Source organism: Gobio gobio, assembly GCF_949357685.1.
Source record: "Gobio gobio genome assembly, chromosome: 22".
In the NCBI taxonomy this organism is placed as follows: domain Eukaryota; kingdom Metazoa; phylum Chordata; class Actinopteri; order Cypriniformes; family Gobionidae; genus Gobio; species Gobio gobio.
This window is the reverse complement of record NC_137118.1, coordinates 30146370-30171538: the sequence shown is the minus strand read 5'-3', so window position 1 is coordinate 30171538 and position 25169 is coordinate 30146370. Positions and strand designations below refer to the sequence as shown.

The following is a 25169-nucleotide window of genomic DNA, read 5'->3' as shown; positions in this document are numbered from 1 at the left end:
TCCAATAGCCAGCAGGTGGGGGTAAAGGAATCATAGAGGAATAGAAATTAACGAGAGGAAGGATGTTCATTTTAACAACAGATATTCTTGCATATAAAGAAGTAGGAAGGTGCATCCAATTTGCAAGATCTGACTCTAGCCAAGTTGTTATTAAAAATTTTTGAAACTATATCCTGCATAGACAGATAGATATCTACACCTAAATATTTGAAGAAATGTACCACCGGGATAAAATCAGAAAACGTCACAGATCCAACACAGAAATGAAGAGGGAGCAGATATGACTTTGTCCAATTAATTGTATACCCAGATAGGTTACTAAACTGATTAAATACATTTAAAATGTGAGGGACTGAATTAACTGGATTGTCTAAAAAAAGCAGTATGTCGTCTGCAAATAAAGATATGTGATGTGAGGTGTTCCTAACCGATATAGGAAGTATAAGTTCTGACTGACGTACAGCTTGAGCAAGAGGTTCTAAAGATAAAGCAAACAGTAAAGATGAAAGAGGACAACCCTGACGGGTGCCTCTTCCAATTGGAAAAGATTGTGTACATACCTGGCCAGTAAGAATGGAAGCTGAGGGATTAACATACAGGATTTTAATCATGTTTATAAAGATAGAGCTAATACCTAGGTGATCTAGCACTGCCCACAAATAGTTCCACTCCAGATGGTCGAATGCTTTCATTGCATATAAGGAAATTATTGCCGAGGGAGAGGTCAATTGTTCTGATGAGTGAATTATGTGAAGTAGTCTTCGCAAGTTATCTGAGGCAGAGCGAGATTTGATAAACCCTGTTTGATCATGATGAACAAGTTTGGTCATATAGCCTTCTAGACGGTAGGCTAAAACTTTTTACATTTTAACATCTGTACCAATTAGAGAGAGTGGGCGGTAACTAGAACATAATATAGAGTCCTTATCTTTTTTTAATAGAAGAGATATAATGGCCATGTTCATATTTTGTGGAAAGGATCCTTGATCAATTGGATATTGCATCATATCCAGCATAAGTGGACCCAAATCGGACCAGAAGGTCAAATAAACTCCACTGGTATGCCATCTAGGCCTGGGGATTACCCCTTGCTCATGTCTTTGACCGATGATTCTAATTCGACAAGTGATATAGGTCTGGCTAAAAACTCAGAGTCTGAATCTGACAGGGGTGGAAGATTAAGAGTAGATAAAAAAGAAGTATAGGAGGTAGATTCGCATTTAGAGCTGGAGCTGTATAGTTCACAATAGAAGGAACTAAATGTCGTTTATACTCTTCTGGTCAGTCAGAACATCACCAGTTTGAGATTTCAATGCTGTAATATTTGCAAATTTTTCGCTATTACGTATTCTTAAAGCCAGTAAGTGGCTAGGTCTGCTACCTTGAAAATAATAGTTTTGTCTGGATCTTTGAATAAGAAATTCAGCTCTGTGTCTATATAATAAATTAAGATCTTTCCTAACGGTTTCAATTTTAGCTGCAGTATTATCAGAAAAAGAGTGTTGGTTTGCCTGTTCTAGTGATCGAAGTTTGAATTCTAGGTCAGATATTTTCTTACGATTAATTTTCTGGCGAAAAGAAGCAAATGAAACTGAGAAATTCCTTATAAAGCCCTTTGTCGCCTCCCTAAGTATTCATGGGTCATCTACCGAGCCTTTATTGATGTCAATAAATTCACAAAGCTTAGTTCTGAATTGATCACAGAAAACCTCATCTTTTAATAAATTAGTATTAAAACGCCACCTGGGGGCTCGTGGAGGTTGCTGGGTAATTGAAAGCTTAAAAAAATAGCTACTATGGTCTGAGAGAGATAGGGGAGAAATGTTGACTTAAAGTATCACTGAATTCAAGGAAGGGGAAGCAAAAAAGTAGTCGATCCGTGAATATGATTTGTGTTTAGCTGAGAAAAATGTATATGATTTTTGGGAAGGGTTAAATAAATGCCATGCATCTATTAATGAAAAAGAGGAAATACATTGTTTAAGTTGCTCAGTAGAAACAGTCTGGGAATAAGACAATTTTTCACCAGACCTATCGAGGTCGTGGGACATTACAGTGTTCATATCTGTTCCCATTACTATCTCAAAGTCTGTTAGATCACTGAGATAAGTAGATAATTCGGGAAAAAAAGTTGGATCTGGACTACATGGTGCATAAACCGAGAGAAAAGCTATTTTTCTATTCTCAACCACAGTTTTTATACAAGTTATTCTGCCAGCATTATCACCATTTCTGTCTAGTATGGAGATATTTAAATTTCTTCTAACAATTATTAATACACCTTTAGTTTTATTGTCTGTCGCTGCGAAAGAGACCACATCATAATATTTATTATTGCATCTAGGAACATCATCCTTCCGTAAATGAGATTCCTGGATTAAAGCAATGTCCATTTTTCTTCGTCGCAATAATTCTAAAAAACTTGTACGTTAATGGGGGCCATTTAAACCATTTACGCTACAACTTAGTATATTCAATTCAGTCACAAGTATCAAACAAATATGTGAATTGAAAAAATGAGACAAAGTAAAACCACTGCAAGTGAAATATCTTAAGTCTACCTTTAACCCATCCCTTACCCACTGAAAAACCCTGTAACATAAAGAAAACCCACCCTCTAGAACTATTACAAACTGGGGCTGTCACCCTCCCCTGTCATTATCATTGACAGCAACATGACAGCCTGTACAACATTAGTACACCGCCAATAGCCCTATTATAAGAGAATAGAATCACCTTAAATTCACATCAGTAATGAAGTGGGGTAAACAAAAACAAAAATGATGCTCTAAAAGAGGAAGCAAACGTAAATAATAGTAAATTAGTGATACCTTGACTCCTAGCTTACATGAAGAAGAAAAAAGAAAAGAAAAAGATACTGTCAGTAGACGGCCATCACATGTAACGTTAGATCTATATTATTAGATCAGGATCAGGAGTCGAGTCACTCAGTATTAACAATCCCTTCTGCCACGTCCATCCTTGAAGAGTGAGGTCCGGGAATCGAGCTTAGGAACTGACGCACTTCTTCCGAAGAGTATAGTAGTTTAGTCTCGCCGTGTTTCATGACGATTCAGCGTAGCTGGATACTGCCTGCCTCTTTTAATTCCTTCCGTATTATAGTGAAGAAGCTCCGCTTCTTTGCCGTCGCGGGAGAGAAGTCGGGGAAGAAGTTCAGCAATGCACCACCATTTGTTTTTAGCGGTGCGTGGCGTCTTACTTCGTTTAGAATCAGATTCCTATCGTTGTAGTGTAACAGTTTGAAAATAAATACTTGCGGTTTGGCGCGATCAGTTGAAGCTCTGGAGTAAACTCGGTGCGCATGTTCGATTTCGATATCTTTGCCTGCTAGTGATGGAATCCAGATCGGTAGTGACCTCTTCAGAAAACCAATTGGGTCATCTTTCTCGGCCCCTTCAGGTAGCCCTAGTAGCCGGAGATTACTGCGTCTGCTACGATCTTGTAGATCAGTCACTTGTTGCTTGAGGGAATCCAGACGCCTAGTGTGATCGTTGACCAGTCTTTTCTGCTCTCTTTGTTCACCAGTTAAAAAGTCAACTTTAGAGCACATATTCTGGATTATGGTCATGTGAGAGGTGAATTCGGTGCGCATTGCTGTTAATTCAGTTTTCAAAATGTCCTCAAATCGCTGTATAGTGATCGCCATGTTGTTGTCCATGTCCGCTCGGCCTGCCGCGGCTGTTGCTTTAGTTATCTTCTTTATAGGAGAGGATGTTGGTGAAAGACAGGCGAGTTTCCGACTGTGCGACATTTACAAACCAACGGCAAACGAAAAAACTACCCCAAACGTGAGAAGGAGAGTCAAATAGCAAAAAATAAGGGCTACATGTGCGGAGCTTGGCTAATGTGCGTCTGGGCCCGTTTTGATGTTTTTTTGTATTTGCTAATTCGGGGAACAGACACAGTCTCTATGTGATAATATCTAGGTGAAAGAGTCTCTGTGTTATGATTTATCTGACTTCTGTGATGTGAGACAGCGGTTTAGCCAGTTTGTCTGCTTCCTGACCTGGGCCCCAGTTAGTAAAGGTTTAGCTCTAAGACTATGTGCCAAATTACTAGAGAGAAGAACGGCACCACCCCAAGAAGGATGGATGCCATCCTTCTTCAACAGGTCAGGTCTGCCCCAAAAGCTTTTCGAATTGTCTATGAACCCTATGTTATTTTGCGGACACCACTTAGACAACCAGCCATTAAGTGATGATAGTCTGCTAAGTTTCTCATCAGTCCTTCTAACGGGGAGGAGTTAGAAAAAAAACTTCACCTGACATTGTACTTGCGAGTTCACACACCTCTTTAATGTTAATTTTGGTGATTTCCGACTGGCGAAGTCGAACATCATTTGTGCCGATGTGAATAATAATCTTAGAGAATTTATGATTAGCATTAGCCAGCACTTTTAAATTTGCTTTGATGTCAGGCGATCTGGCTCCCGGTAAACATGTGACTATGGTGGCTGGTGTCTCTATTTTCACATTCCGTGTAATGGAATCGCCAATAACTAGGGCAACTAGGTGCGTCACTGAGTGGGGAGAACCTGTTTGATGTTCTAATCGGAACGGAAGAACGTTTTTTTGATCCGCGACTATGCTATCTCACAGTCACCCAGTTGCCCTGCTGCACGGGCTCTACAGCCGGAACCGAACAATGTACAGAGGCCACTAAGCTAGTCGCATCCAAATCAGTGTCTAAAGCTGTTACATTCTCACTACTCTCAGATAAAGTCTGGATGCGTGTCTCTAAATCTGAAATCTTCTCCGTCAGCCTGACTATCTCCTTACATTTATCACATGTGAAGCCCTGTTCGCCAACGGAGAACGATATACTAAACATGTAACATGCAGTGCAAGTGTCAATGACAGGAGAAGGTGACATGGCTTACCGTGTTTGTTGATTAATCCAACTCACCACAGTTGTTTGATGGACAATATTTACTATTCCAACTCACCACAGTTATTTGATGGACTCTATTTACTAATCCAACTCACCACAATTGTTTAATGAACTCAACAGGAGACCCGGGTGTAGAGATGGCAAGCTAACAGGCTTGCGAAATACTAACGTGTGATAGTAATTTCGATAAACAGCTAGCGATGTCAAATTTAACGTGATAGGCAATATTAAACAATATATCGTGATGAGTAAGTTATATTTAGCAGTAAAACAAAGAAAATATATCAAATAGAGATTCAAGCAAAGCTGTACAGAGTTACAAACACTGACTGCAGCTGCAGAAACGGAGACAGGAGGCAGACAGGAACAATCGATCAGCACGTAAAAATACTTCTATCTATTATTCACTCTATGCAGGGGCTGTTTAACTGCATTATGTGAGAAAGCAGGGTTCTTTAGAATAGAAGCACTTCAGAAATAGTTGAAATTGCATTTATCTGGACTCATTAGATTTTATAAATATAATCCAAATTGCAAACTAAATCCAACCGTGGATATTTTATAGGCCTATAATTTTGAAATGATTGTACGAACTGCTGAGCAACCTCTCATAACCAAACATATTATGAATCAACCCACTACACTAACTGGCAGTATGCCCTTTATATTATCATAATATATTTTACATAATATATATTAGTCTTCAATTACTCCACAAGCAGGGTTAATTGCCCGCATCATTGGTGTAAATCACAAATTTCTGTTATTGGATGACCTACTCAATAAAGGCACATAATCAACAGCTACTATAGCGGAGAAAAAAGAAAGAAAGAGAAGAGGGCTGAGGGGGTAGCTCCGTCGAGTTTGTCTTGACAAAGCCGGACCAACAAGTTCTAAAAGCTGCTGAATTTGCTGCCGTGGCAGGCAAAATTTATTTTAAATTTCAGCTTCTGACATGGTAGCCATATAGTGCACATACACTAAATGGGTCTGTGGACGGCGCCGTCTTTGATTTAGCACAACTATTTGCTGTATCGCTCCCGTAGTTTGACCAAATTCCCCTCCACAATCATTCCCATTAAATAGACTCCATAATGGTTTGCCAGCTGATGTACCTTTTGGATAATATAATTAAAAAGCTAACAACCATCAGTGTAATGACTAGGGCTGCAACAACTAGTCAATAAAATCGATAATAATGCATGCAAAGCTTTCACCAGTCGCGCCAAATGACAGCCCTGAATAACGCATTTCTATGGACAAAATGGGCATCTAGAAATAGTGGAGTGGAGTGAGCTGCTGCGAGGAAGTGACATGATCCAAGTTCCCAAAACATCCAAATTCATTATTTTAAGCTTCAAGCGAATGCATTGGCGTTTAATATACCCCGTCATGCGCTTTGACAAATGCATCTGCGTCCTCAGCGCAAAACGTTCATTTTACAGGTTATATCCACTGATCTATGTAGAGACAGATACTCATCTGTAAATGCTATTAATTCATAATAAGAGTATTTCCATTTTGCATGATAGCGCGTCCTTACATTCTGCATGAAGCTTCAAATTTCACTGAACGAGCGCCGGGAGTGCGCATGCACGTCAAGCAGACAGAACGCAGTCGAGAGGGAGACCATTAATATTCAGCGCGAAAACATTCATTTATCTGAAATATCTGCTGTTTGACGCTAAATTTAGGTTTAAAATTAACATGTAATTCAAGTATTTTATGAGAGTAGGAAGGAACTGTAAAGGAATAACAGCGTGTAATTGAATGTAAGACGTTTCTTATGTTATACCCTATTTACAGAAAAAAGAAATGACAGTAACAGGTTACTTTGTGTGTGTATTCCTGCAGAACATTCCTCTTATCTGGTATCACTGAGTTTGTTTTTTTGTGTTTTAGTTTTTTTTTTTTTCAATATAATTTTAATGTAACAATTTAAACTGTCTTTTTGCTGTCCTTTTAACTTATTTTGCACATAATGTATAGCACAGATATACCCTTAGGAAAATTACCCATGGTTCTATTAGATAGTAAAACCATGTTTTTTGGTGTATTGATTACCATTTGTATAACCACACAAATACCATATAGTTAAACTATGGATTGAAGCAAAACTATGGCTAATTTGTGGTTACCATTGAATAACTACAATTTTTAATAATAATAATAATAATGTATTCGTTGTAAAACCATGATTAATTTTTGTAAGGTATATTCACTATGTATGTTTTCATAGCACTCAGCTGACACATTTGTTTGAAGGACAGCATTGGACAGGAAAAAATCGATTAAGCGAAAAAATAATTGACCAACTAATCCAGGCATGGGCAACTCCAGTCCTCGAGGGCCACTGTCCTGCAGAGTTTAGCTCCAACCCTAATCAAACACACCTGAACCAGCTAATCAGTGTCTCCTGGATCAGTGGTTCCCAGCCACGTTCCTGGAGGACCCCCAACAGTGCACATTTTGCATGTCTCCTCAATCAAACACACCTGATTCAGGTCATCAGCTCATTAGTAGCTACTCCAAGACCTGATGTGGGTGTGTCAGACAAAGGACACATACAAAATGTGCACTGTTGGGGGTTCTCCAGGAACGTGGTTGGGAACCACTGTCCTGGATTACTAGAAGGCTACAGGCAGGTGAGTTTTATCAGGGTTGGAGCTAAACTCTGCAGGACAGTGCCCCTCGAGGACTGGAGTTGCCCACCCCTGCACTAATCGATTATCAAAATAATCGTTAGTTGCAGCCCTAGTAATGACAATTGTATTCTTTGCATGAAAACAATTAAATTAGCAGAATTATATTCGTATAGACTGAGATGTAAAGAAACAGTGGTGGCGGCCACTATGTCTAAGTACTGTGTTGGAATGATAAGGTATAGCTAAGAGTGGTCCAGACCAACCTTACGAAAGTATGGTTTTTACTTACAGAAGGTATTCTTAACTAAGATTGTTTCGGTAAACACGTATTAACGTTAAGATACATCTTAAGGTATAACTTAAGAATGATGTAGTGTGGTTTCAGGAAATCCAGCCCAGTTCTTTTAGTTATAAGAAAAAAGTTATTTAACCTGTTATAGTTTGTCAGCACTTTTTTTGCAACTTATTTAATTATTGTGATAATACCGTATACTGTGATGAAAGCTTCAACAATTAATCGCAACATCGAAATTTGATACCTTCACATGCCTAGTCAGTCATGTCGCATTACAGTAGTGAATAACCCATTTCTAATGGACAAAATGCATATGGAAAATAGCGGAGGTCACAAAGTGAGCTGTTGCAGGAAAGCTACATGATCCAAGTTGTCCGAAATATGAGAGTGCTTTATATTTAGAAGCACGTCAAACAAAAGCATAAGCGTTACCGCGTCTAGACCTGTGCTTTGACAGAGGTGTGTGCTGTTTAATGCCTTTGACACATGTTTTCCTCAGCGCATTTACTTAATTTTTTTTTATTTATGTCCTTATCTGTAAATGCTAGAAAGTCCTACAAGCATTTCCATTTTGCATATTCTGACAACAAGAAAGCCTTGTTAAAGGATTAGTTCACTTCAAAATGAAAATTTCCTGATATTTTACCCGCCCCCATCTCATCCAAGATGTTCATGTCTTTCTTTCTTCAGTCGAAAAGAAATTACGTTTTTTGAGGAAAACATTCAAGGATTTTTGTCCACACCATTGACAACATAGCAAAAAAAAGTAAAACAACGATGTCTGATGATTTTGAAGTTGAAGATGGAGTGTTTTTTTGGTAAAGGGCGTTTGTATTCGTCCTCGCACGTTCGCTTGGGGCGGTTCTTACGACTACGTCTAGTGTGGCGTTTTCACCGTGATTGCGCAATCACTGGCGAGCCGCAGAGCAGCGCAAGATGAACAATGTAGTTTAAAAAGCATATCAAATTATTTTTATTTTTTTTATTTAAATGACCGATCGTTTCGCTAGATAAGACCCTATTCCTCGTCTGGGATCGCGCAGAGCCTCTGAAGCCCTTCAAAGCCCTTTGAAACTGCATTGATTTGGACCTTCAACATTTTGGTTGCCGTGGAAGTCAATGGTGTGGAGAAAAATCCTGGAATGTTTTCCTCGAAAAACGTATTTACAGAAGAAAGAAAGACAAGAACATCTTTGATGAGATGGGGGTGAGTAAAATGACATTAATTAACAAGCGCCAGTGGGCACATGCGCGTCAAACAGACGGAGAACTGTAGAATAGTTGTAAGTTTTAGAAAGTTGTAATGTTTGTATTTTAACCTTTTTTTGCTTATGTACAGCATACCATTCACTGTATTTATTTTCATAGGCTTTATATTACACATTGTTTGGAGGACAGACTTTTGAATGTATAATAAATTCTAGATTTTTTTTTTTATCCGATTACAGGGCTGTACAGTGCGACACATATGCTACGTTATATGTCTGTGTGATGAATAACTTTGCTGCAGTAGCATGTATGCGATTTAGAGTTTTTTTCATGTGTGTAAAACACATGGAAATTTATTCATCGCACTGCAGCAAATTTATTCATTGCACAGACCGATTTTTCTCGTAGCATATATGTGAGGTTAGTCAATGCCGCTTATAGTGCATGGACAAATACACACCTAATTATGTCAAAATAATCCTGTATGGTGAACATAAACATTGAGAAAGAAAAACAGTATAGGAATTCATGCATTGACAGCAGGTTAATAGCTATACCCGCTGCCAACATTAATGTTTAAATGAGTCTAGACTTTGATTTGAATTACTGAACTTGACAGAATAACTTTTGTAACTTTAATTAGTCTAATCTGTAGTTTATTTGCCTGTTGTTTGGCGCTGACTGCTCTACAATGTCAACGTGCGTCTGTGTATGCGACTGCTTTGGAGATTCGTTCCCTATCAAACACTTTGTTCTGCAAATGAGAAAATTAAATGTATCCTATAAATTCAGTGATCAGTGATTCAGTGATATCTCCTATTTTAAATAATGTTATCAAGTATAGGCCTATTTTATTTTGGTGTGCAGTCTAATAAAAGTTAATCAGAAAAAAACGGTTGCAGTAACTGCACCTGTTTCTAAATAAATATTAATAAATACTAAATGTTAGGGATGCACCGATACCACTATTTCCAGAATGAGTTTGATACCGATACTTTTATTTTTAGTGCTTGCCGATACTGAGTACAGATACCTGTATTTTCATTGCATTTTTTATTTTTTACAAATATTGGGCAGAGAAACCAAAATAATATGAATTAAATTAGTTGGCTTAGCAAATAGATATTGCCTTCATTTATTTTCATAATTATGCCTGTTACAGTATTGTAGGAGCTACTGTTACTTTCCCTGTGCATATTATTGCTCTATCATATTTTATCTTTAATTTAATAGCACAGTAAATAATTAGAGCTGCTCCAGCAGGGCTCAACCAGTCAAGAGCAGTTTGTGATTCTCTGTCTTTGTTGTTAGATTAACATTGAGAACAAAGACAGCAGTAGGTTTATTAATCTGCACGTATCCAACATACTTTTACAAGCGTTTTCTTTTCAACTGTTTACATTCACTTAAGACATAAGCAGACGATTATGTTTCACGGGGATACTTGCCTATACAGGCATTTTGACATACTTTTGTGTGAATTTTTCCATTCACGTGCGAGAAGATATGAAAGAGATCTTGATTAAATAGGCTATTTGCACATTGTCTGAGGCACTTCGAATGTTTGCACACAGAAAACTTCTTGAAAATGTCATGTGACCACTGTACAGCCTTATAATATAGGTAACCACTCGTTATACATAAATCATGTAACCGTTATGTTTTTACTTGCACACGATTTATTTTTTAATTCAATGAGTAAACAATCAGAAATGAAGAGCATGCAACAGAAGGGCTTTCTCTCTCTCTCTCTCTCTCTCTCTCTCTCTCTCTCAAACTCTCTTTACAGTCAGTTAACATTAGAAATATGCTCCTCATTTTACTTTCTTTGCTATTGAATCATGATTTGTTCTTAAAATCGTTCGTAAGCACATTTCACACACAGATTAGTGTGTACGCATGCCTAGTGAATGAGACCTATTGTATTTACTTCGGGGTGACTATTTCTTCTCCCCTCACATAAATTACGTTATCTGATTAATCACATGGTCTCTTAACTTTCCTGCTCTAGCAGGGTACAATTTAGATATGATGTATAATAAGAGCACAATACATTTCTCACAGATTTGATTCATACCATAATTCAAGAAATTACAAATCATTCACGCTGATATTAAACACTCCACGCTCCCTATGAACTATTAAATGGTTATTAAACAGGATATAAACAATGAGTGATTACAAAATGATAATCTGTTTGTATGATGTCACACACTATATCATCATTAGCTGTAGGTGGAATATACACAGCAACAAAGATGACGGATGAAAGCATTTTTGGTAACACTTTATTTTGATGGTCCCTTTTGAGAGTTAGTAGACATGTATGTGCAATGATACTTATAGTCAACAGAATGTGTTGAAGGGACCATCAAAACAAAGTGAAACCGAATTTTTAAATGCAACAGCTCAACATAACATCAAGAAAATAATCGACAAATAAATGCAAACTGAGGAGGATTTAAATAAACAGGGTAACGATGAACTAAACAAGACACAAGTGAAGAAACTAGTCTGTAAATATAGCAACAAACACTGGAAACACTAGGATGGTGAAGGCAGAACCCAAAGAGAAAAACTAAGAACCTCTGAATACCACATGGATGTGAAAGCAACATTAACAAACATTACACTCGTGCTAAAAATAGCGCTTCAACCCGGGCACGTCCTCATACAGCTTAAGGGGTTAAGAAATTTTTCATTTTTTAATTTTGTTTTCATGGTGACTTGAAACTTGCATAGCCTGCATTAGCAGATTATTAAGTGCCACATCCCTGACAATTATTTGCAAATATTTTTACAATGCAATTAAAGACAAAAAATGTAAGCGAAATGGGAAGTCAAGTTGACTACATTGCATTCAGTGTTATAGTATATCATGCAGTGTGCTTTGTTTGTATACTGTATATTTTAGCAAATGGAGCAGGGCATCCAGGATTCCAGTATTTTGAATATTGTTTATGTGTAGGGGAAGGAAATGCTGCTGGTGCTGGAGAATGAGACGCTGAATCTGATTGAGCCTCATGGGCGCACGCTGCTCCACTCTCAGCCAATCGTCAGCATTCGTGTGTGGGGAGTAGGACGCGATGATGGCAGGTGAGTCTGTAAGCAACTCAGTGAGTTGGCAGTATAAGAGATTAGTGATCTTTACTATGTTTTTGGGGGGCTAATTGTAAACTTCTGTAGTAACAGCAATGCTCTTACTAAAGCTTATTTTTTATATAATTAAGATGATGCTGAATTACTATGTAACTGTGTTTTCATTTTGTCTGTCCTGCTGCATCCTGGATCCCAGGGAGAGGTAGTGTGTTGCCGTTTTTTGTATTTTACTGTACTGTATTGTTTTTTTGTTTGCTTTGTGTGCTTGCTATTACAATACCAAGCATAATGCGTCCAAAAATGAAATTTCTGTAATTTTCCTCACCCACATGTCGATTCATCTTCTGTGGAACACAAAAGGACAATTCACAAACAATTTTAATGCCGCTCTTTTACATTCAACTACTGTTCATACTGTATATAGATGTCACCGCTTCTAAAAAAAACAACGTAAAAGTATTATGCCCCATGTCAGGGGTTTTCAAACTGTGGGTCGCAAAATATGGGTCTTATAAAATCACTAAATGTTTAATTGAATGACACACACACACACACACACACACACACACACACACACACACACACACACACACACAAACAGTTTAGTCTAGGGCTGCACGATATACCAACATTAAATCGCAATATTGCTTCGTATGATTTTTGAATCGCAAAGGCTGTATTTTATATAAGTATATTCGCTGCATTTCAAAGTGAAGCGCGCACAAGCAACTTGTAATAAGTGTTTTCAGGGTTACAGAGTGACTTAGATTTTACTCGCCAGTGTGCTTTAGAGGCTAAGAATAAGTTTAACATGGATATATTTTCACTCGCTGAACAGTTTCGCTCTCCGTCAAGTGATCTGTCTATTTCAGTTTAGCTCAAGGGATGTGCAGCGTCCTGTATTTGACATACCGCACAACTCGCTGCTGCTTTGCTGAGAACGCTAGCTGTGTTTCTAACACACACACACGCAAAGATTCACACACGCAAAAGTGCAAGAAGTGAATTTCAAAACTCCCCAAATTCACTTCTTGCAGAACTTCTTTGTTTTTCTCGTTCAAGAGGGAGAGAGAAATCGCTTGTTCTTTCAGCTTAGTGCATCTTGGTACTGGAAACTCTTGGGACTGGGACTGGAACCAGGAACCCAGAACTGGAACTGATGCAACCCAAAAACTGGAACAACTCTGTCTCAGAGAGAACCTTTTTAAACTTTTTAAATTTGCACATTGGCGGCTTTCAGATTTTTGATTGGCTGATGCTGTCAGAGGTGGCCACAGGATGGCCCCTCTCTGGCATGAGGTTAATTTGCTTAGATTAAAGTTAATGTTTAGAACAATGTCTTTAAGGTTTTTCCCATGCATAATTCACGTTCCAAACCAATTTCAGATTAACCTAGACATTGTACTGAAAACATAGACCAAACATCATTGAGTAATATTAAACTTTTGCATGTAATAATGCATGTAATTGCTTGTATGCATTCATGTATACCTTAATAGGTAAGTTTCTATATTTTGTATGTACGCAAACAACACTCATTAAGTATATACAGTTCTTTATATAGATATGGAGATTTTCTCCATTTTGTCCATTGTGGGTAAATTTTTCATAGAAAATCCATTCTTTGTGGCTTCAAGCCAGATGGAAAAAACAGTCTTTGAGTCTGTGGTCATTCACACCTTGGACTCAGGACTTGAGCTACTGGGGTAAACAATGGGCAAATGATGATAGGATCAGTCTGTGATCAATGACATGCTAAATGTCATCATACTTCCCTTCCACAAATGGTACCTGGCAATTTGCTTTGCAGGCTTATATCCTAGACCATTGATTGTAGAACTGAAAGTAAAAGATGACTGAACATATTTTATGTAGGTCTGGCTATTAGAATAATGTCTAAGCAGATTAGAAAATATCTAGAGAAGGAACCTATGTAGGGAAGGAAATTAAATTGTCCTAAAGATAGCCTAAAAGTTGGTTTAGGTTCTGTAAAGAGTGTTAAGTGCTTTTCAAATTTCTTTGGTCATGCTCCCCTTTCAACCTATGAAAAAATGTGGCGCCGAAAAAATCATGAATATGAAATTAAACGTTTTAAACATTTTAAAATTACAATTGTGTTGCTGTTAAAACTGATCGGGCACACAGCGCAAACTGTCCTTGTTAGAGAATAACAGATTATAGCATAACTTTTCATTTAAATAATCAACAGATTTACATATTTCAGTGATGCTACATATGAAGTGAACATTCAGTGGCTGCAGTGAGCCTGCTTTTCACTGCACATTTTTTCAAAACGGCTGCAGCTTTGATATTGCCACTCTTAAGTCATTTTCAATGTTTAGCTTAGATCTGTACTTTGTCTTCAATGAGGAAACAGCAGAGAACCCTGTTTCACACAGATAGGACATAGCAAAGTAGAGCAGAATTTGAACAGCTTCTGACCAATGAGTGGGTACTCCTTCTCCACACCAAGGATTCACTGAGTCTTTGTGATGGGAACTTTAGTCTCATGTTTGAGTCAGACGTCATCTCTCTTCCTCAGAGGACTGCTCTTCCTCTGAGGAGCTCAGATCAGCAGGTGCAGGAGCAGTGAACGGATCTCTCAATCAGTCAAATTGCACACTATTGTCAGGGAAGTACTTCTGAAAATAGACCTCTCAGAGCAGAAATGTGTTCCAAAAAACATGGGATCGGTGTGATTTCTGTGAGTTTGTTAATTTTGGAAAAATTTGTACGATTTTCAAATGAACCTGTATTGCCTTGCTCAAGTTTCCTACCTCGGACAAATGTGTTGACTTGGTCTGCCAGATGTGGTAGGTGTTTGTCTTTGCCCTGCAGCTGAAGGTTTAATTGATTCAGCTTGGCGAACATGTCACTGAGATATGCCAATTTTATTAGAAATTGTTCATTGCTGAACTTTGCTGGAAAACTCATTCAATCCTTCTTCCTGCAGAACAATTTGAATTTGCTCCCTGAGCTCAAACACTCTGGATAGCACTTTGCCACGGGAGAGCCATCTCGCTTCACTGTAAAACAGCACAGCACTGTGATCGGTGCTCATCTCCTGACAGAGCACGGAAAACAGTCGGGATTTCAGCGGTCTTGTTTTGATGTAATTGTCAATGATGTAACAACGTCAGACAAAACATAATTTAACGCAGGATTTAACTGCCATGATGCAAGCGCTTCTCGATGTATAAAGCAGTGCTTTCGGTGCAAGTCTCTTGATGAGTGCCTGCAATCCTGCTCGTTTCCCAGCCATGGTCTGTGCGCTGTCTGTGCAAATTCCCAAGTTGTCCTTCCATTGAATCCCTGCCTCTGTCAAGTGTGAATCTATAATCTTGAAAAGTTCATCAGCCATTACTCTGTTTGGGATGTACTTGCAAAACAATATACTCTTCAGTCAGCAAGTTTTCATCAACGGAGCGCACATACGCTATTAACAAACTGTCCTAGGAAATGTCAGTGGCCTCATCAACTTGGAGCGCAAAGCGTTTCCCTTTTATTTTCTCAATGAGCTGTTCCAGCCTGTGTACGTTGCGTTCATTCATTTTTTTATTTAATATTGAAAGTGGAAAAATTAGAAAAAGACTCATAATTTTTACCTTTTATAAGGGCAATTATTCTAATCTTTTTAAAATATATTTGTCATCTTTTATGAAAAAATCTTCAATTTAATCGACAAATTTAAGACAATAGGCTGTTACCAATCAAATTAAATCAGTAGACCTATTAAAAATCTGTTTAATGCGGCTCGGAGGATTTACTAAGTAATTACAATTACATAGTGTTAAAGTTTTAAATTAACATATTTGAATAGCCTTTTGAAATGTTTGAAATTAATGACAATGAAAGGATACTTAGATTATGAATTAAGACCCCCAGTTGGTGGCAGCACGTAACCGCTTTGTCTTATTAATAGTGAGTCATTCATTCAAAACACTGATTCATTCGAGAATGAAGCAAGTGGCTGTCTATGGGACATTGAATCATTCACTCAGCCGATTCTTTCAAAGAATCAGATTCATTCATGAACAGCACTGTCCAGTGAGTCAGCCGTGCAACGGTTCTGCGGCTTTATTTTGCAATAGCATTAATTAATTTGATTTCAGCTTCACCCCTTGTCCAAAACTCAGCGTGCTGTCTAAAATAAAAGTTATGACTGCTGCATATTTACACTTAACCCTCTGAAGTCTGAGCTGTTTTGGGGCTCTTTAGAAGTTTTGACATGCTCTGACATTTGTGCTATTTTCAGTTGCTTATAAACATATTAATGGCAAAAGTGTAATTACACTGTATTCAGCACAAACTGGGCTACCATAATATCTGAGCAACATGTATGTACATGCTTGTATTTTTGAGAGAATAATGTTTATGCATGATTTAAAAAAATAATAATAATTGTTTTAAAATTAAGGCTTCAAAACACACAATAGATATGTGTTCACAAGACCTTTGAATATTGTGTATTTGCCTAGAGTTTTTGCTTCAAAATGATGTGAGAATCATTGAGCCTACTCATTCACATAAAACAATATATTAATTTACATTTTGTAAAACACTTTTTCTTTACTCAGGCCTTATGCGAGTAGGCGTGAACGAGCCATGAATAATAATGTAATCACTCATATTTTAGATTTACTAGATAAGTACAGTAACAGTAAAAAAAAAAACATAGTATTCTGTAAAATGTTTTTTACTTAAAGGTCCCGTTTTTTCCTGTTTTTTTGAAGCTTTGATTGTGTTTACAGTGTGCAATATAACATGTTTTCATGTTTCGCATGTGTAAAAAAACCACAGTATTTTTCACACAATTTACTTATCTGTATACTGCTGTTTTCACTGTCCTAAAAACGGCTTGAGGATTTCCCTGTTCTATGAAGTCCCTCCTTCAGAAATACGTAACGAGTTCTGATTGTGCCAGCGGTTCCCCCGGTTGCGATTCGACAGCAGTTTAGCGCACGTTGCCCGGAAAGGTCACGCCTCTTACCATAACGGGGAGATGTATGTGCTCAAAGTACAGCGTCCCTGAAGGCCAAACAAAGGTGATTTGATTCCGGGATGAAAATAACAGCGTCTCGACGACATAGCAACAAACACTCTACAAACGAAACCGAACGCAACCATGAACGCAACACTTCCTCTTCTCCATGTGGGAGAGCAACAAGACCACGCCCCCTTTTTTGTGTATTCTTGTGGGCGGAGGTTAGTCAACAAACTGTTCTACTGACGTCATTAAAGCAGGATGTACAGGGATGTAGTCCAAACCGGCCGTTCGCTGTAGGCTTTGAAAGGGAACTTCTGTTAAATAAAATATCTCGCTTGGCATTGAACTTTGAGCTTTATAATTTTACAGGTATTATTTATGCTCTAACAGCAACATTACACACTAACTAAAGTTTGAAAAATGGGATCACGAAGAACAGGACCTTTTAAAGTTTTTACTTAAAGCAAGCTAAATTATCTAACAAAAAAAGAAACAAGATTTCAATCAGAAATGTTTTTGAAAGAAGAGCTAAAAAGCAGTAATATTGTGGCACTGAACCCAATTCAATATTCAATAAATACAAATAACTGAATAATTGGTAATGATGAATGTAATAAGTAAAATATTTGGGATTTAAAACAACATAATGCAATGCAATTATGATTTCAAATAGTATAGTGTGACTTTAGGTTGATTGGGACACTTTTTCCCAGTCATTTCAATGGCAAACATTTTCTGAATCATTTGATTTTGTAAACTATCATACACACAATACTCAAATATAATTGAGCTTCAGTCAGAAACACGTAAAATGCACGAGCCAGCGCTAAGGCTATTGTCTGCTATATTGGTATCAAATATACCAATATATTTATTATACCAGTCTGTTATATTATATCAAATATATTAAAAACATTGATTAAAATTAAGATACAATTTATAAAACAACGAAATTCAGTTTAAAGAAAGCAATTCACTTTCTAAAACAAAAAAAAAAACACTTTCTACAAAATAAAACTCCAGAATCATTTCTGACAAACTTTGATATTAAATAAAAAAATTACATGGGGTATAATATTTAAACATCAATATGAAGCAAAATTTGTTTAAAAAAACATTGATTAAAATTAAGATACAATTTATACAAAAGAAATTCACTGTAAAAAAGGCAATTAATACTCAAATATAATTTTCATCTTCAGTTCATTTGAGACACGTGTGCAATGCAGCGTTAAGGCTATTGTCTGTTATATTGACTTATAAAATAAGAAGCAACTATATTAAAAACATTGATTCAAATTAAGATACAATTTATACAAAACGAAAACAGGCCAAATAAATCTTGTCTAAACAGTCTTGCGTCATGTTGCATCAGGGTTTATTTTTAAAAGGTCTTTTTGCGTTTGATATTCACAGATGCTAACAGAATAAACTTAGCCTACCTTACAATCAGCTCTGAATCAGCTTTCCATAAGGAGAATTATTCCAGGATTATTTCTCAACGCATCTCAAAGCGATGTATCTGAACCATAGCTTCACTTGATCTGTTTGTATGAGTTGATGTGTGTGTGGGTGTCAACGCGGATCACCTGTATTTTAATCTCAGAGCGCACGCTCCGTGGGCGTGGCCGAATTAGCGGATAATGAGTCAGATTATGAGTCGACTGGCATCTCCCACTTTTCACACAGATTACATAAACACAGAATATTTGTTTTCGTTTTGATTTAATTTATTTAAAACCTGACATTTCAACGTTTCTTTAGACATATGTCTCATATTTGTGTGATAAGTTTTCACTAAGCTACAGGTCATTTTCTGAAGAGAATCAGATTAGACATAATTTACAAAGAGGCTGCAGATCGCGCATCATGTGTGTTTTCTTTAATTTGCAAAAAGCACAACAATTTGTTTTCATTGTGACTGTACACAAAAAAAATAGAAGCTTAACAGATTATAATATTGTATAACACTTGCCTGAACGATAAAAAAACGATAGTTATTTGAGTCTCTTTGGCACTGATAAGAAAAAAAGAGAGCCGATCATGCCGGCACGACCGCCTACTCGAGAGGGTTAAATCGATAATGATGTGCTTTGCTACAATTTAACTGCATTTGCATGCTGTCCAGTGGGTCTCGCAGCTTTGCCATGTAGATTTTGATAGTTGGACAACTGAATAAAACCAGTCGTGTGTCAAAGAAGTAGGCTGTTGGGTAATATGGGGGCAGATGCGAGGTAGCCTACATTAATATTTCCGAAAAAATCTGATAATATTTCTCTAGCACGTAGGTTGTTGCCTATGCAAAAATCGATGTAGGGGATCGATTGCTCCTGCTCGATTGTTCCTGTCTGCCTTGCTGCAGTGTTTGTAGCTCTGTACAGCTTTGTTTTTAATCTCTATTTGATATATTTTCTTTGTTGTTTATTAGCATATCCTTCTCTGTCAGCGAACAGGGCTTCACATGTGATAAATGTAAGGAGATAGTCAGGCTGATGGAGAAGATTTCAGATTTAGAGACAAGCATCCAGACTTTATCTGAGAGTAGTGAGAATGTAACAGCTTTAGACACGATTTGGATGCGACTAGCTTGGTGACCTCTGTACATTGTTCAATTCCGGCTGTAGAGCCTGTGAAGCAGGGCAACTGGGTGATTGTGAGACAGCATAGTCGCAGATCAAAAAAACGCTCTTCCGTTCCGATTAGAACATCAAACAGGTTCTCCCCACTTAGTGATGCACCCACTGAGAATCCTGTTGAAAGTGCCCTAGTTATTGGCGATTCTATTACACGGAACGTGAAAATAGAGACACCAGCCACCATAGTCACATGTTTACCGGGAGCCAGAGCGCCTGACATCAAAGCAAATTTAAAAGTGCTGGCTAATGCTAATCGTAAATTCTCTAAGATTATTATTCATGTCGGCACAAATGATGTTCGACTTCGTCAGTCGGAGATTCACATAATTAACATTTAAAGAGGTGTGTGAACTCGCAAGTACAATGTCAGGTGAAGTTTTTTGCTCTGGTCCCCTCCCCGTTAGAAGGAGTCATCACTCAATGGCTGGTTGTCTAAGTGGTGTCCGCAAAATAACATGGGGTTCATAGACAATTGAAAAAGCTTTTGGGGCAGACCTGACCTGTTGAAAAAGGATGGCATCCATCCTTCTTGGGGTGGTGCCACTCTTCTCTCTAGTAATTTGACACATAAGCCCCGTTTCCACCGAAATTACCCGGAACAATTTGTACCAGGAACTTTTTTTACAGGAACTTTTTTCCCCCACAGACCTGCTACTGTCTGCGTTTCCACTGCGGTCTAAAGTACCATGAAGATTAGGCAAATTAGTCCAGAGAAGTGGGACTGTGCGCGACTGGTCCTCCCAGTCACCGACGGACAGTAATCATTTTTGCGCGGCACTGTCTGCAACAATAACAAGTATGGAGGAGATTCAAGCTGTGCTGCTTTTGCTGGTTATGTATTGGTTTACTAAAGAGGTAATTAACAAAACGATACTCGTAAATCTATTTAGATATATTTAAAATAAGACAACGTATGTTATTATCAGCTATTACATTGACCGTGGACATTGACCGTGAGATCGCTGAGACGAACGCGCGCCATCAAGACTGATATTTACTGAAAGAGCAAGACTGATATTTAATGAACGCAGAACGAACCTCGCAAAAGACATTTAAAAAAATTAATAAAATGAAATAAAATGCTGCATTAGCTCAACCAATCAGCATGTTCAGCGCACAAGTCCCACCCCCGAAAGTTCCCGAACTTTGAAAAAGTACTACCTCGCGAGCAGGGCCATTTGGAGGGGGAAACTTTTACCCAGAATTTCATTTAGACCCTGGTTCCTGCGGTCGAAACACACCGAGTACCATCCCAAAGTTTCTAGTTCCTGGGGAAAGTTCCTGCGGTGGAAACGCGGCTGTAGTCTTAGAGCTAAACCTTGACTAACTGGGGCCCAGGTCAGGAAGCAGACAAACTGGCTAAACCGACCGTCTGCTAGCTGTCTCACGTCACAGAAGTCAGATAAATCTTAACACATAGAGACTCTTTCACCTAGATATTATCCCATAGCAGTGTTCATTTCGTTGACGAATAATTTTCGTCATAATTTTCGTCAACAACCTTTTTTCACTGACGAAAACGAGACAATAACTAAATAAAAACCAGTGTTGGATGACAAAAACTATAACGAAATTCAACTGTCATTTTCGTCAACAAATAAAAACGAGACGAAAATGTTAGGGAGGGATGATTAGGGAAGAGATCCAGTCAGAACTGATATCCTGTGTAACAGATGCGCACATTTGATTTGAACGTGCTGATCTTACCGCTGGAAAACATGGCGCTGTTGCGCTTCTACTGGCTCACGCATCCCCAATACAGTGCTCCAGAGCGGCTCAATCAATGAATAACACACATTTATGCCAGGCAATTGTTTATGAACTAATGCTGATGAATAATGACAATGTTTACTTTACGATGTTTATATAGTAATGTGTTTTAGACGGTTGTAACAATGCATATTTTATATCCTCATCTGAACTTGAATGAGCTCCTGCAACTGCAATATTATGGTGAGATTTCAAAATAAGAGTCCTGGTGTATTTCCAGCTGGTTTATAATTAAAAGTCACGCATTATATATTCGTTTTTGCTTACACAATAAACTGTATTTAATTTCATTCCCATTTAATTCATAGTCAGGAGGAAAGACCAGTATTTGACACATATTAAATAAAGTATCAGGGTTATAATAGTTAACTAAAACCATTAAAAAAATATTTGTTACTCGCATAAGGCCTTTGTTACTTAATTAAATAAATGTTAAGTGAAATAAAAAAAAAAAAAAAAAAAACTTATTTGAAGCTTTAGCTTAACATGATATACTAACTAAAACAGAAATACAAAGTTATAAAAACTATATAGATGTTTTTAAAAACAAACAAAAAAGTGAATTGAGCTCTCTTTCGTGTATTTTTAATGTCAAAAACAAAATGATGTCAAAATGTCAGTTCAAGTGACAGTCGGTTATGTAATGGTTAAATGCTTAATGTATTACAATTTAGCTAAACTCGCTAAAAAAAGTTTAGCTAATTTTTTTTTAAAAAAAAATTTTAGGAGACTAAATCTACTGTTGCCTTTGGCCAAGTGTTTTATTATTATTCGGCTTCGGACAAGAATTTTCATTTCGGTGCATCCCTATTAATGATATGATTACAGATCATAATCCAGATTTGCTGTGTTTGACAGAAACCTGGCTAAAACCTGACGACTATATTACTTTATAACAATAATCTTGTGGAGTGGACTACTTTTAAACAACAACCGCGCCTGGAAGTTAAAGGGGGAGGTGTTTCTGTAATTTATAATAATATCTTCAGTATTACTCAGAAGTCTAGTTTCAAATATAATTCCTTTGAAGTTTTGGCGCTTTATGTAACGTTATGTAGAGTAATTGATAAATCCCGTTTGACATTTGTGTTGGCGACTGTATACAGGCCACCAGGGCACAATACAGACTTTACCAAAGAATTTGCTGATTTTCTATCCGAGTTAGTACTGGCTGCAGATAAAGTCCTAATTGTTGGATTTTAATATCCATGTAGACAATGAAAAAGACGCATTGGGATTGCCATTTAGAGACATTCTCACATTATACTCCATCATGTCTATTGCAGTCACAAAATTCTGGCCAGTTGATAATACCTAGAATATCAAAATCAACTGCAGGCGGTCGATCCTTTTCCTTTAGCACCTACACTCTGGAACAGTCTTCTTAGCATTGTAAGGGAAGCAGACACACTCTGTCAGTTTAAATCTAGACTAAAAACAGATCTCTTTACTATAGCATACACATAAAAAAAAAAAAAAAAATTCAATTAAATGATTGTTAGGCTGCATTTACTAGGTCAGCCGGAACTGGGAACACTTCCCATAACACCTTATGTACTCATTACATCATAAAATGAATGGCATCTACGCTAATGTTAGTCTCTCTGTTTATCCCAAGGTTAACTGCAGTCTCCGACGTGATGACTCCGATCTTTCGAATATTTCGATCTAATGTGACCTCTGACCTGTAAAGTTGATGGAGTTTTGGTTCCTTGCCACTGTCATAAAATGTTCAACTAAATATCCATATAAATTGAATTACTAAACTAAATTAAATTAAATTAAATACATCAACTAAATTAGTGATCTGCCCACATTGTCACTGAATGATAATTGAAATTGTTGATGACATCACCGCTTTCTCCAGAGCGGCTGTACAGCCGAATCAAATTCTGTTGCATTATTTTCCTGTTTAACACTGTGAAGCTGCTTTGAAACAATTTGCATTGTAAAAAGCGCTATATATAAATAAAGATGACTTGACCTATAGAGAAGAAAACCCTTTCTAGTCCCTGCCTAGCACGATTTGTGTCAAAGAATCCATCCAGCAGTAGAGGACTGTTATTCTGCACGGAACTGTGGAAGAACTGAAAGTGGCACGGGTTGATCTTTGGTTGACCAATGTCAACCAAAGAAAGGGGTGTTTAATGCCCGCACACATGTGGGAATCAAATATTCAAGGCATTTATCCATTTTCTACCCCTGAATCTAAAAATATAAAATCAAGCCGAATTCTCGCTTTCTCATTTTTCAACTTTCAATATTAAATCGAAAAATTAATTAACACAACATACCTGTTGCCGGGACCTGTTCCTCCACGTCATTTGCAATATCAGAAATTTGTCTTGATATTGTATCATTATACTCTGGGATAGTCTTTAATTGCGTGACACTCGCCTCATCAAGCATAACTGACACCATATCTATGGCAGCGGGAAGAATCAATTCTTCTGCAATCGTGTGTGATTTCTTGCATTGTGCAAAGAAATAAGAAATGTTGTACAAAGCCAGTTGCACTTTCGCTGTTGCTGAAGTGGCTTTTACAAATGACTTTGCTGCCCACAACATTGATCAAGTTTTCTTTTAAAAAACTGAGCTTAAAAAAGTGGCTTTTGAACATAATTCAGATGTACCGTCTCAATGCGTCTTCTTAATTTTGAAGGTTTCATGCTGTCTGCTACCAGCATTTTAAGACATTGGACACACATGGGACTCTCCTCCTCGCCAACCACATTAACAGTGAAGCCGAGAGCAAGATATCCCTCATCATATTTTCTGCATTTAGCTTTTGAATGACCAGCATCTGACTGGGATATGTCAGAGACCTCATCTACTGCTTTTCACTTGCCTTTTATAATCCGATCCATCTTCCATGCAACGTCAGTTAACTTGGCAGTTGTTGTTCTTGTTTTTTAATCTCCTGCGCCCCCCGCTACGTCATTTGGCAGGTTTTTTGTAATGTTTTTTTATGTCAGAGAACATTGATTGATTGGGAGGCAAAACTGTTCTGGTGAAGTTCTGACACTTCTACTAACTAAAGGGGAATCTTACATTCATGCCTAGATTCAAGCACAGAAGCACATGGCTGTCTGCCATTTCTGTCTGTACCTACATTCCCGCTGTCCCAAGCCTGCATGGCGAGTTGCATCAATTCTCCTGTAGACATGCAGTCGTGTTTACAAGACTGGTGATTTCCTAACCCTGGGATAAAGGTTACCAACAAACAAACTCTTAAACATGACATCCTCCTCTGCCCTAGGCCTAGGGTCATCCCTACCAGCAAAATAAATCTTCCTTAAATGCTCATAGTACTCTCTAGGAGACTCATGGCAGCCTTGCTTGATTTGAAAAGCTGAAAGACGAGAGGCTGATGGGTGTTCGTACAGCGTGTACTCTGCTACAAGGGTTTTACACATTTCATTGTAATTGGTAGAGATGGCAGGGCTCTTCCTCTCCATAAAATTATGGAATGCTTATGCTGTTGTCTTACTCAGAAGTAAGTGTTGATCTGCCATAGTGGCCTCAGGGAGGCATGTTAAGGCAAAATCAACATCTTTGTCTTCGTCTCAGGATCAAAAACCTCTATGTCCTGTGCTAGTTCTCTAAGTACAGATAGT

At 37.7% G+C, this 25169-nt stretch overlaps 1 protein-coding gene across 3 annotated transcripts in view; it reads left to right on the top strand.

The window, feature by feature from the left end:
- The window catches only part of apbb1 (amyloid beta (A4) precursor protein-binding, family B, member 1 (Fe65)), a 97120-nt gene that overhangs the window by 53060 nt on the left and 18891 nt on the right, over positions 1-25169 (top strand). For all 3 annotated transcript variants that reach the window (XM_079805384.1, XM_079805383.1, XM_079805385.1), the window contains exon 8: positions 12029-12156. In XM_079805384.1, coding sequence (XP_079661510.1) covers positions 12029-12156 — 128 coding nt within the window. The remainder of the gene's footprint in view (positions 1-12028; positions 12157-25169) is intronic.